We start from the raw sequence: 14,584 nt of genomic DNA, 5'->3' as shown, positions 1-14,584 counted from the left end.
ACACTGAATAACAACCTGGCAACTTCGCTGGCCGATGGCTCCACGAAGATGGATTGAGGTAACCGGTAATGTGGGCGGTTTGTTTCCGGTCTCGATCAACTTGGACCAAACTTCTTCGGAAATACAGCTGACTTCACTTCCGGTGTCCAAAAGCGCGGTGACTGATTGTTGTTGAGAGATTTGGATCTTAATCTCCGGCACGACCCTTTGTATGTTGTTGTTACCTGCGGCAGCGGATTTAATTATAGAAAAAACATTTAACTTAACCTGGGATGCTCGCGGTCGAGCATCGTTTTCCCCTTCTGTTGACTGTGACGAAGTTGAACGTTTACGTTTCTCTCCCGTCCTCAATTGTTGGTTCCTGCTGTCGCTTTGTGGGCCGTGCTGCTGGCCGGAGTACTTTAGGCCCCGTCCTGTACTCCGCCCCCGTTTCCCGAATTCTTGGAGTTTCGTGATGTTTCACCCTGCGCTCTCGAACTTGTGTTGTTGCGGTTGTCGTTGGGGTTGTTTTTGCGCCAGTGATTGTTGCTGTTGTTTCCGTTGTTATTGTGCCAACGGTTGTTGCTGGTGCTGGGTTGGTTGTTGCGCCATTGTTGTTCGTCACTTGAGCGTTTTGGGAAACCATTTCCACGATTTGCAGGAGCCGCAGGACGAGTTACTTCGTGGCGGTCAATGTTTGGCCGCGGGCGCTTTGGCTCGTTACGCCGCTGGTGGTCTGTTGCGCGGGGTCGTTCCCTGGGAGCGATGTTGGTTTTCTCTCCCGGATTTTGTCCCGGAATTTCTTGAGCTGCCAGGAATTCGGCGGCATCCGTGGTGGTACAGATTTTCTCTAATACCCACAACGACTGTATTCTTTCGGGGAAGTGACGCAGTAATTCATCCAGCAACACTTCCTCCGATAAAGGTGTTGTTAACATGTTCGCCATGTCGACGTAATAAGCAAAATGCGACAGCATCGTGCCCCTGGTTTCGTCATAGCGGCCTGTAGCGATTTGAAATCTGATGTCCCGTTGACGCTTGGCCGACCAGTAGGTCCGGAGAAAGTCCCGTCGAAAGTCCTCGTAACCACGCCACTTCTTCTGGAATATTCCCGTCCAATGTTTGGCATTGCCTTTCAAGCAATCCATGGCGACTCCCAAAAGACGCTGCGAGTCGAGCCCGAAAAAACGTCCATATTCTTCAATGGCTCGTAAGAATTTCACCGGATTTTGCCTTTTCAGGCCTTCGAAAGATGGTCGTTCAGGAGCTGGAAGTGGGCGATCCAGCAAGCTCCGGAGTACTCCGGAAATTGCGGCCACATTGTCTGTTGTGATTGGCATAGGTGGTGAGGCCATCACTGCTCCCGAAGTCGCTGATGTGGTCGAACTTCCCGGCTCTTGCACAAGAGGGCTCGCAAGAGGGGCTGGTTCCGGAGCTACCGGAATTTCCGGGTCGGGTTCTGGCGAAGTCGTCCCGTCGCTAGGTAGTGGAGTGACTTGCCAACCATCGACATCAGCGGCGGCGCTGGTACTTGGACGTACCTGAAGGATGGCTTGCGGTCTTTGAACCGCTGTCGACGTCGATGGCGCCGCGAAGTTTGGCACATTCCTTGGTTGTTGGGAGTTTAACCAACGAACGAACCACGTCGGCATTTCTTGCGGTGGGGCTCCGGCGTTTCCGGTGTTCCTGTTGTTTTCCATGTCGACAACCTTCAATCTCGGGTATCGAACGATCAAATAAATTGGAGTCCTAGAAATTTTAATAACACAGCAGTATCTTATTTACGGCAATTTTCCCCTCGGAAATGACACTTTATGACTTTGAATCCTGGTCACGGCACCAATAAAAATGTAGTGAGACCGTGATTGATGATGGTTGATCGATGTTTAAATGATTTACAACTTATTTTAATTGATTTATTTAATTAATCTTGAATTTTACTTTTGTTTTCTTTTTTCGAAATGGTTTGGCTCGTCTAGTTAATTGATACGCTACATGATCATTTCACTTACCTACGTTGTGTTGTTTTGATGTACGAAGTCACTCTTATAATGATATCGTAATTTGATCTTAATTCTTATCAGAAAGGGTTCCGGATTTATCCGTAACGCAAGTCCGGATTCAAAGTAGTGTCAAAACGCATGGGAGAAGAAATTTAAACCACAAGTTTCCTCCAAAGTTATTTATTACAAGAATAATGAATATTCCGTTGGATGGATTACAATAATCAATGGTTATGAAAGTTTGATCAAATTTGGCCAATTGTTATTTGTTTTTGTATAGTAATGTCGTCAAAACATATCTCAGAGTCGTAACCACAATTCGTTTGAAATTCCAAGTAAATAGTTTCGAAGTTGCTGAGTGATACGAAAAAGTTTTATTGATATGATATGACGTTAATATTTAACATGAATTAATTTAATTCGATAATGTCCAAATAAATTAACCTACGTTTCAGATGATATTGTTCGAACTCATAGGATCTAGGCAATTGACAACGCGTTTCTAAATTACTTGTACCAAAGGCGGATTATAACATGCTCGCGGAATCTTTGATACGTGCATCGCATTGAATTTTGCGCCCTAGTGCCGAAATTCCGTCTCCGGTAAAAGTCAGGTGATCAACACCTAGAATGAATTTCGAATAAAACCCGGACATACAAGCTTTTACAAATCAATCTGAATAAATGTAGAAGTAATTTCTCTCTAAAGTTTTCCGTCCACGAGCTTTGACAAAGACTTGTGCAGAACTTTGCCATGTCGCGATATCAGTTTATTACAGATAATCACGGATGATTATGTCTGCTCGATCGTCCGTAGTAGCCTGCAAGTACGTGGAAGTACTTGCCGTTGGGACGGGAATTACAACGTCCATTCTAAGTACAACGGGCGGAAACTACGACCTGCCACCGCGTCTTAGACCTTGTTAAAGTTGGGGAAGAGCGTCCCCGGGGACTACGACTCTTCCCATGAAGATGGCCAACTCACGAGCCTGTAATTTCTGATCTGGACGCAAAAGAGAAACACTCTTTTGCTTTATCGCCTAACGCGTTGCGGAAGAGAAATCGTTCTACTCTAAACCTATCCTTAACTAGCAACAAATCCTTCTATTTCGTAATATTTTGGTGTATGCAACCTTAAATTATCTGTGTACAACAGTTTGAATAGCACCGTGGGTTTTGGATTTAGACTTTTGTTGTAGTTGAATATTTGTTTGATGCCGTTTCACTCAAATTTGTCGTAACAGATTTAGAAGTTAGAAGCAAAGAATATAAAGAACTTTTAATATTGTAATTTAAAGGTGGGATGGTTGAATTGAAAAATATGAAATTGTTTGTTGCGAGTTATTTTAAGTTGAAAATGATTTATTTAAAATTTATATAGCTGACGTAGTACGAAGCACAAGAATTTAAATAATTACTGGTCTTTTCGGCATTTCCGATGCTTAATAACTTGGTGGTTACGAGAGAATTTATGAAATGAATGATAATGATCACTATTTCGAAATGACTTAAATGATTTAATATTATAATATTAAATGAATAAAAAATTAATTAATCCTTTTGAGGGCCTACCTAGAAATTTTAATCCTCCTAACGCAGGGGGTTAGCTGCTTCCCAGGTGTTGTAGTTCGCAGCACTACCTAATCGAACGAACACTAAACTTGTCTCGTTTTTAACTTACTCACTAATCACTAACGCTATCACTTAATTCAAGAATTTAAATTAATTTAATTTAAAATTACGCTTAAATGCACTTAGTACAATTTAGACGCACTAAAAGGTAAACGAAGATGTTTTTTAAATTTATAAAAATTTAAAAGGGCAACACGACAATCGACTACCTCGAAAGACCGTCAAAAATCCAATCCCTCCTAAAGTCAAGGGCTCATCTTGCGTAAGCTACACTAACTCGCTTACCCCACTACCCTTGTTAAGTAGTTTCCACATATGCGAAATTTTGCAAATTTGACTCTTATGATGTCTTGGCATTTGATCAAACCTTGTTTAACTTTCTAAATATTATTATTAATTAACAGCTGGGGTGTTTTCCGATTAACAATTTCATTATAATTAAACATTAAATTTGGTAATCGTCGATCTGAACTGAATACAATACAAGAACGCTATGGAATTTCCCCAAATATCCTGAAAGAGAAATTAAACTCCAAAATTGGTTGTTGTCAGGTCTGAAGTTGTTTTTGGGAACACAATGAAATGAATTTTGTGTAACAACAAATTTTGTTTGTTTAAATAACACAGAAAATATAAGGAAGAACCCCGTGAGGAAACTGTAATTTTGGTCGTACTACCCCTTGTTAGATGTCGCCCCCAGTACTACACCGGTACTATTTTAACATTTCCGCGTTTTTCTCCAATTTCCTTAGGGATTTTCCTGTCTACTTTCCTCTTAGGATTATGTTAGTAACGGGCAGCAATCGTGTCATGCAATTTTTTTGCTTACAATAATTTAATTAAATAGAATGATTTATACATCCGAATTTCGACGGCTGCGCCTTAAATATTAGGGTTAAATTTTACATCAAAATGTTCAGAAAAATTTCGCGTGTTTTTCTAAACTACTGGTTTCGTGATCTGATGTTGATTTAACAAAGAAAACGTTAATTTCGCTGCAATTTCTTATAAGGAATGCACATGTGTGCTTGTAATTTGATATTCTTTTAAAAAGCTCTGTTCTGTAACGAATTTGTCAACACCCCCTATTCAAGCGGCACTTGACCAACGTCGTTTTGGCTATACTAATCTAGTTAACAGACATGAATTTCAATCGACCAATTCGTTCTTGAAGTTTTGCAACAATTTGTTAACAATTACGCCGAATAGAATAAATTATTCAATTTTATTTGATGACTGGAGTACACTGCATAAAGACTCAACTTTTTGGTACGAAACGTTACGGGAATTTTTGAATAAGATGAAATTTTGATTCTTTCTCGAGTTGTTTACTGATCATCAACGTGCCTTAAATTGGCTCATAAATTCCTTTCTTTTTGAAACGTGACTAGTTAATTTCTAAACAAAATTTTGGATTTAATTTTAGGTTTATCAATAAATTTTGGCTATTTTAAACGAAAGTAAATTAATTATGCTTTTGTGAGAAAATCATTGGATTAGCTGGGCGACTGTGGTGCAGAGCCAGGCCGTCGCCAACCCCCATATCTTTGCATATCCACTTGTTAAAACACATGGCCTTTCGACCACCCAATTTGGCGATTTATAACGTTTTTAACAGTTCTTGGAAAGTTTCGTGGGAACGATAATTTTCTAAACATTTTAATGCTAACAAAGGAATAAATAAGTTAAATTAAAATTTGTTGCAACTTTTGAATTGAAGTTGAATTAATATTGTCAAAGAACTAAACGTTTAAACTGACTCCGAATATTTTGCGCTGGTTAATAAAAAAAAATTTTAAATACCGCGATCATCACAATACTTTGAAGATAACTACACTAAAAAAACAACTAATAGAAGTTCTTCGAACAAGGACGTTTGCAAAGGAATATGCTATAGAGCAAATAGCACAAAAATATGGACATACTGTTTTAAGATTACCTCCATATTTTTGTATTTTTAACCCAATTGAACTTACATGGAGTCAATTAAAACAAAGAATTATACGAAACAACAAATTCCCGAAGTTTGATCAAAAAGTAGTCGAGTTTAATACAAAATGAGGTTGCAAAGATCACTGTAGAAGATTAAAAAAAAAGATAAATAAGGTCATTCAATATGACGATTATTACAGAAATTTAACAAAAGTTATAGCCCCAAATGGAATTAAGAAATTCATTATTAACCTCGGTGACAGTAGGGATAGCGACAAGAGTGGTGACGACGGAGGTGTTGAAAATTAAAACTTTTAATTTTTTTTTAATTTGCATGACAGACTTCTTCGTTTTCAATGTTTTTTTTTTTGCAATGTAACATTTATTAAGAGGCGCTATTAAAATGAAATAATTAATAATTTGCATGTTTCATTTTCTAATTTTAACCATTGTTTTTTAACCATTGTTTAACGACATCGACTGTCGTATCGAGTAGTAATGTAGATATTCATATCTGTGGAAATCACAGAAAAAACCTCTAGCAGTTTTACAGAGTGAATCGGATATCAGATACAAATATTGATATAAAATGTGTAGCCGAAAAAGTAATGACTGTGTAAAAGAAAATAATTTGTTAAAAATTTATTTTTCTGAACAACAAAAGTCCACTTTGCCAAAGGATATCGTTCAATTTTGGAAACACTTAGGCACACTGACAAACTTTAATGATGAACTCATTTTTAAGACTATTTCTGATCTGGCTCTGACTGTTCTGTGTATCCCACATGGCAATACTGATGTTGAAAGAATACTTTCCAATATTGCTGACATTAAAACTAAAAAACGAAATAAGCTTTCAACATCTCTACTTCAAGCAGTAGTACTACGTATTAAACGAGATTTGCACAACAATTAAATATGTTGTTATGATTTTGAATTCAGTAATGAACATTATAAAAGATATAATGTCAATATGTATACGTTTAAAAAGTAATTTTTTGTGTTTTTATATGAAGTTATTATTATTACATCGCAAATTACGGATAATAATAATAAAGCACTTGCATAGGTATGCTTGCTTAAAAATTTTGTTTAATTTTTGTGAAAAAAATAAAAACAATTTTTGAAATTATGATTGAATTGAACATTGAAAATTGCTTATCTTAAACCAAAGACTTACTAAATCAATTGAACTTTTTAGTTTCAATTTGGGATTTGTTATTACCCAGTATTTTAGTAATAGTATTTTTATCTTGTATAGCAATAAAATTTATGTTGTTATACATTAGTAGAAGGTTGGGAAAGACTGATGGGACTGCAATTGGTAACATCACAGCCACAGCACTGAATCAGAATCAGTGGAAGTTCGAACAGTTCGCGGACAACTTTCGCGGTTGGCGAGCATATCGCGGGCTCCCCAGAATAAGTGCTCAGTGCTGCAGCTGTCACGGATGCTTCCAGTCCCTCTGCGACCTGCTGAACGATAGGTAAATACTGCACTCGCTTCGCTTGCACGCTCACCTAGACGGCGGCCCCGAAAAAGCGCATGGAAGCGTCGCCTTGGACGCTTTTCCACACTCGTCCCAATTTTTGTAAAATTCGTGACAGGCCTTTATTTTCCCAGTCGGATCATTTCGTAATTTATTTTTATTAAACACCTTTGGTTCTCTCATTCCCTATTGTCGCTAATGTGAGTGTGTGCTTCTCAAATCTTACAAAACTGTACAACTTAAAAATTACTTATTTCCCTATGTTGTCGCTTATGTTTTTTTTTGCAATCTGATTTTCTTTATCCAAAATTAATAACAATACAACTACAAAATTATACATGTGTCACTTTAGCAAATTTTTTTAATCGCTTACTGTGTGATATATATTGTTTTATTGTATCCAACAACATTATCGTCCCTATAATTCCTTCGCAACGCGTTGCATTAACAAGAGTAGTGCTGCTAAATATTGTAGATGTCGTATGGTAATAGTAAAATTCATAGACAAGACAGTAAACTATAGAACGCAGTTCTATAGAAATGCACCCACAAGCGGCCAGGGGTCGCTACCGTTTTATAAAGATAAAAATCGCGGAGACTTATGCCAAAATTTAAAGAATTGTGTTTTGACGTAATAGTCACAAATAATTTTATTGAATTATGAGAATTTGTAGCGTGCAAAGTTGTTATAAACCAGGTGGAACTAGCCATAGATTTCCAAATCCGATTAAATATCCTGGGCGTTTTATGGAATGGGTTAAAAAGGCGGGTAACAAGCACTTAGAAACTTTGGAACCTCTAAAAGTTTATAATAATAACTACACTATGTGTAGTCTTCATTTTATTAGCAAGGACTTCGGCACAAACAATAGATTGTTGAATATGGCCACACCCTCGGTACAACTTCCCTTCGTTTCCAGTACAAACTTACCCCCATTAGAATTTCCTTGTTCTTCCAGTAATAGCAAAAAATATTGTTATGTAATTGGAACTGAAAATTACTTTTTATAGTTTCATCCGATCCATCTATTTCTACAAAAGACGCTATAAATTGTGTAACCCCTGTTTTGTGTACTAATGAAGATATCAATTCTTATGAAACCTTCATAACAAAAGCCGAGCATACTATTCAGCATTATAAAAAGGCAGAACGTCGATGAAAAATTCGGGCTACAATGTATCGAAAACGTTTAAAACTATGCAAAATTCGATGTGAAAATAAAGGGCAAAATTTTTGGTGAGTATGCTATAAATTTTTGTCTGTCGCAATTGAAAAAAAGAAATACTAAACCAAAAGGACGGAGGTACATAACGGAAGAGAAGACTAGCGTTGGCTTTTTATAAACAATCCGGCAGAGCCTAATCAAAATTGAGACAGTTTTTTGCCCTTCCGACTAGAAAAACCATTATGTCCATGCTAAATGAATGTCGTCCCCATTGAAGCCGGCATTAATAAATTAATTTTTGACAATTTGAAACAGGCCATTTTAAAATTAAAATTTCAAGATAAGTTTTGTGCCTTATTTTCGATAAAATGCATATTACGCCGCATGTTGATTACGACAGACCCAAGGATAAATTTTATGGATTTGAAGACTTTGGAACTATTCAAAATTTAAAAATTGCCGATCATGTTCTTGATTTCTACTTGCGCGGAATTTTTGAAAAATACCAACAACCAATATATCAAAGAAGTTCAAAATTGTGGACTTAAAATTATAGCTACCATTTGTGATCAGGGTCAGCCAAATCAAGCTGCTATTATTACGTTATTGAAAATGTCTATAAATATATATCTAATAAACAATGAGTAAATGCCCCCTTTTCGAAAAATATGACCTTGAAAGTCCTTGACTTCATTTATTATTTTTTTTTATTGCACTTGTTATCTCAACGGCCAGTGTACCGTCCCGCACCGTGGAAACTGCTGATCTAATTATCTGGGAAGAAGTGTAACACGGCATCGTGGGAGGAACACCTGTAGTCATCTCGCCAATAAAATAAGATATAATTCTGTAGTTTGTAGTAAAGTTATTAAATTTTCTAAGTACAAAATCGGTCTTGATTTTCCCAATAACTTATTTCACTTTTCTTCACAAATATAAACAAAACACTTTACTTTACATTTGCTGGCCAGTAGGCTAGCTTTGCCCCAGCGGGCTACAAGGAAAGATACACCACGAACGGCACGAACAATTAAACTTGAAACTGTGGAACTAGAAACGTGGAATAGTGGTTTTTATGGAACAATGTTGCGCGAAATGGAGAAAAAAGATTTGCAATGACAAACGCAAATGAGTAAACGCAAAAGAGCGTAATACCGAATGCATCCATTATTAATTGTCAAAATTTTCAGATATCCCATTTCAGCCGTCGGTCCCGGTCACTACTAGTGGTCGTTAGGTCAGGTCAGAGGCTGTAGATGCGACCTGAAAACTCTGGCACTTGGGTGATGGCATTACCACCATATGCATATATGCATATATATATATATATATATATATATATATATATATATATATCTTAGTAATATTTTGCAACAACGCATTTGCGTTTGTTTGTTTCTATATGAGAAAAGAACTGTGTTAAAGTAAATCCCAGGGACAAATTGAGCCAAGAAAACCCATCAATTTAATGAGAAAAATAATTATAAAAATGACAGTTGTTGCTAGAGGTTGGAAACGAACCACAAGCGCATGTGGTAATTTCACTAGGTGCAAACTTCAGTCATTCAATTCAATTCATTCATTCGAATTATTAGAGTGAGATAAATATATTACTCCCAGCGTGTACGTGAGAAAGAAAGGAACGAATAATTTTGTTCAATAGTTTTATTCGATTCTTTTTAACGAATGATTTTAAACAAATGAATGAATTTTCTACTATCGAATTATTCCTTAAATTCATTACTACTTAAAAGACCTGGAGAATTCATAAAACTTTATTTATGTAAATTCCATAGTATTTTTAATGGTTTAATTGGTTTAGATAACTTAGAATTTTTAAAGGCTATTTTCGATTTTAATAATAACTTTTTATTAACTCCATCAGCAAAATTAAAAATAGATTTCCAAAATTTACCTTCCAAACGGATCAATATTTTTTTAATAATAATAATATGAAGATGGCAGACTCGGAGGGGGACGGTAATTCGTGCTCCCACTGTTCTGGGTCTATGACGATCAAGAGAAAACATTATGACGTGCATAAAATGTAGTAAACTGTTTCATAATAAGTGCGTCAACATCGATTTGAGAGGATTCCACTTAAAGAAGTCCATTTGGAAGTGTTTTGGATGTGGCTTTATCCACATCAGAGCAGTCCAGAGGTGCCGTACCTAACAAGAGACTGAGATTAGATAATGGTGGCGATCAACCGTGTAGTTTGGAAGATGTTATGCCTGTTATCCAGGGATTGGTAGTTTCGGTTACAAAGTTGAAGGCCAATGTGCGAGAGAGAGCTGCTGCTGCTCGATAACGAAAAACTTCGTGCTGAGTAATTTCCCAACAAGTTTCAAGTTTGAGTTGTCAAAACGCCTGGATCCTAACATCGAAAAAAGGAAAAGCAAAGCCTCGAATAAATTGTCATGTTCGTTGTCTCTCACATCGTCTCTCACATCGTCAGGAACATCGGAATATATTTCTAAGCATTAATATTTTGCTAATATTCTATCCGTAGAGTCTTCGAAACAGAAAATCTCCACGTTCTCTACAAGTTATGCAAGCGTCCCGGAGAAGAATCTAGATGATGGTCGTCTTCGCGTTATAAATCATCATAAAAAGAAATTTTTAAGAGAAACGGCCAATAATGAAGGTACATTGATAAAAAGTGTGGCGCGCAAAAGCTAACTGTATGTTGGAAACTTAGCTCCTGGAACTACTAGAAAGGAAGGCCATTTAAAATCCCTACATCCTACGGAAGAATTTACTGTTGAAGAACTTCCTAAACGGGAAACCGCCAAAAGGTATGCTTTCAAGATTGCGGTTAGTAACACAATTGTTAAGTCATTGTATGGATCCTGAGGTCTGCCCGCAAAGTGTTATTGTCAAGTTTTTTTTTTTTTCAAAAAAGATCACCAGCGAAGTGCAAACTCAAGAAAATCCATTGCAAGAACACCTAGGAGTCCCTTCCGTACGACACCATACTCACACTTTATGTGAACAGTCTACGTTTTTAAACTACTATTATCAAGACCTCACAAGCTTAACTTTAAAACTTAAAGACTTTTACTGTGCTTGCTTGAGCAAACATTATTATAGCATGGGTGTATTAACTTATACTTAAACATGGTTGTCACCTAATATCCTCAGCCTAGAAAAAACTTTTCAGATGCTACAGAAGTGAAGCCAAATATAGCACCAAATCCTCTGGTGGTGGCGTGCTCATCGCTGCGAGAAAAGCTTTGTAGTTCTTGTGAAGTGTCATGTAAGTGTTCTTGTGTTGTTTATACACCTTTGTAAAAAGGTGTATAAACTCTCGTGAGGAAATTATTAGTGTTGTTTACCTGCCTCCTAACTCTGATACATCAAAATACTCAAGTCATGTTGAATCTGTGACAAGTATCTGTAATTGCTTTACCAATGCGGATATAATAGTACAAAGCGATCAAAAAGTCCTTCTAACAAGTAGGCGTATTACTTAAGAACGTATGTCTGGCGTCATGTATTAACTCAGGCTGCTGTAAAAATTTAAACTGAAATTACCTCAAATGTAAACTGTTGGATGCCGTGAATCCGTGATTCGGGAAAACGTACACTGAAAGACTCCTCCTTATAGTCCTAATCTATCACCTTGTGATTTAAATTTTTATTGAACCACATAAAGAGGCACTGAAGCACTAGGTAAAGTTTTAAATTCCACAATGACGATGAGCTTCAAAATTTTGCGCATACGCCGTACTTACGTACTTGGCTTAAAAAATTGCTGTAAAGAAGGCTTTGTGAAACTATTAAAATGTGCACAGATGTAGAGGAAGAGTTCGTGAAAAAGTAGTTTTAAAAGTTTTGTTAAAATTTTGTTTCAATACATTTTTTTAAATAAACTCCGGTTTGTATTGAACTCTCCTCGTATATTGGTTGTTTCTTCTAAGTAATAACCTAACTACAAGAATACTACAGTATTGTGCAAAGAGAGTTAATTACACATTTATTACCATCTTCATAGTTGCTTGAGATTTTAAATAAAGATTTATTCGGGTTATTGCAGCCGAAACACTTACGTTTAACCATTGAATAAAATGTAAGGAAAAACACAATTACAAGAAACAACGAAAAAAACAACTCAGAGCGAGATTATTAAATTAAGAAAAGTGCCTGAAAAGTGTCAACAGCTGATCAATGCCCCTTCAAATGTATATCATTTAACAGTAACTAAGTAATGGTAAAATTTTTCGAATTTCGCGGTTTTATTCTGCTATTCTGCCCTGTAGAGGGCTCTACATGCCGGCCGCTTCAAGGCCTTCTGATCCGAATCAGAATTTCATGTCCAGTGAAACGACCACATGAGTGAAGCGAAATGTCATTTTTGTCGGTCACGGAAAACACTTTTCAAATTGGATTCAATCCCCCAAGGAAACGTAGTATACGTTTCCATGAGGGTTCAAATCGATCTGAATACGGATCCAACCATAGAATGATCCAACTCATGAAAGCACCTTGACTTGAACGGATTGAAGTCGATCTGAGTCTAAGGTCAAATTTTGGGATCGCATCGAGATCGAATCGAACCTTTTCCATGAAAAACGGAGAATTTGTAAAAAAAACTTAGCTTGCTGGACATTAAACCTTGTGCTATCACTAGCTGAACCATTGAATAGGTTAAATTCATTGTAAATCCATTCATTTCTTCCAGAAACTGTTCACAATTAAATTTAAGTTGTACTTCCAATGACAAGTGACAAATAAAATTGTCAAAATATCAAATCCAGATTTAAAATTTGTCATGAAAACACGTTTGAAATTGGATATACTAAAACAGTTTTCAAATTGAAATGAAATCTTCATGAAAACCTAGTAGTAATATGTATGTAATTCACCTAGCTTTTAATCGAAAATATTGATTTAAAATTATATTTAAAACAAATGTTTTTCAAAATAGTAACAATGTAGAATCCACTCCTCCAGGATCCCCATAAAAAAAAAAACCTTCGGGCACACAGTATCGACAAATGACGAAAGAAAAACAAAAACAAAAATTGACAGGTTTGTTAGTGAAATTTTTAAATAAAGATAAAAAATAAAGACACGGCCACGACGACATCGACTGTCGTATCGAGTAGTAATGTAGATATTCATATCTGTGGAAATCACAGAAAAAACCTCAAGCAGTTTTACAGAGTGAATCGGATATCAGATACAAATATTGATATAAAATGTGTAGCCGAAAAAGTAATGACTGCGTAAAAGAAAATAATTTGTTAAAAATTTATTTTTCTGAACAAGAAAAGTCCACTTTGCCAAAGGATATCGTTCAATTTTGGAAACACTTAGGCACACTGACAAACTTTAATGATGAACTCATTTTTAAGACTATTTCTGATCTGGCTCTGACTGTTCTGTGTATCCCACATGGTAATACTGATGTTGAAAGAATACTTTCCAATATTGCTGACATTGAAACTAAAAAACGAAATAAGCTTTCAACATCTCTACTTCAAGCAGTAGTACTACGTATTAAACGAGATTTGCACAACAATTAAATATGTTGTTATGATTTTGAATTCAGTAATGAACATTATAAAAGATATAATGTCAATATGTATACGTTTAAAAAGTAATTTTTTGTGTTTTTATATGAAGTTATTATTATTATTACATCGCAAATTACGGATAATAATAATAAAGCATTTGCATAGGTATGCTTGCTTAAAAATTTTGTTAATTTTTGTGAAAAAAACAAAAACAATTTTTGAAATTATGATTGAATTGAACATTGAAGATTGCTTATTTTAAACTTATTTTAAAGACTTACTAAATCAATTGAACTTTTTAGTTTCAATTTGGGATTTGTTATTACCCAGTATTTTAGTAATAGTATTTTTATCTTGTATAGCAATAAAATTTATGTTGTTATAAATTAGTAGAAGGTTGGGAAAGACTGGTGGAACTGCAATTGGTAACATCACAGCCACAGCACTGAATCAGAATCAGTGGAAGTTCGAACAGTTCGCGGTCAACTTTCGCGGTTGGCGAGTATATCGCGGGCTCCTCATAGTAAGTGCTCATTGGTGCAGCTGTTACGGATGCTTCCAGTCCTTCTGCGACCTGCTGAACGATAGGTAAATACTGCACTCGCTTCGCTTGCACGCTCACCTACACGGCGGCCCCGAAAAAGCGCATGGAAGCGCCGCCTTGGACGCTTTTCCACACTCGTCCCAATTTTTGTAAAATTCGTGACAAGCCTTTATTTTCCCAGTCGGATCATTTCGTAATTTATTTTTATTAAACACTTCCTTTGGTTCTCTCATTCCCTATTGTCGCTAATGTGTGTGTGTGTGTTCATCGTGAGAAGGGTTTTCGCATGCTCACCTATGGTAAAAATCCCGGATTT

The 14,584-nt window shown here is 36.3% G+C and overlaps 1 protein-coding gene across 1 annotated transcript; it reads right to left on the bottom strand.

The window, feature by feature from the left end:
* Window positions 1–401: 401 nt before the first annotated feature.
* LOC135265765 (uncharacterized) lies at window positions 402–1,679 on the bottom strand. The gene has a single exon (XM_064355919.1). It carries the CDS (start codon window positions 1,677–1,679, stop codon window positions 402–404), a length of 1,278 nt encoding a protein of 425 aa, XP_064211989.1.
* Window positions 1,680–14,584: the final 12,905 nt, after the last annotated feature.

The sequence above is a fragment of the Tribolium castaneum genome, chromosome 3 (genome assembly GCF_031307605.1).
Source record: "Tribolium castaneum strain GA2 chromosome 3, icTriCast1.1, whole genome shotgun sequence".
Classification (NCBI taxonomy): Eukaryota; Metazoa; Arthropoda; class Insecta; order Coleoptera; family Tenebrionidae; genus Tribolium; species Tribolium castaneum.
Note: the sequence above shows the minus strand (reverse complement) of the source record. Positions and strands in the feature narration are given on the sequence as shown.

Coding starts and splice junctions, on each gene's coding strand:
- LOC135265765 (XM_064355919.1), bottom strand. CDS start 1,679: ATGGAAAACAACAGGAACACCGGAAACGCCGGAGCCCCACCGCAAGAA.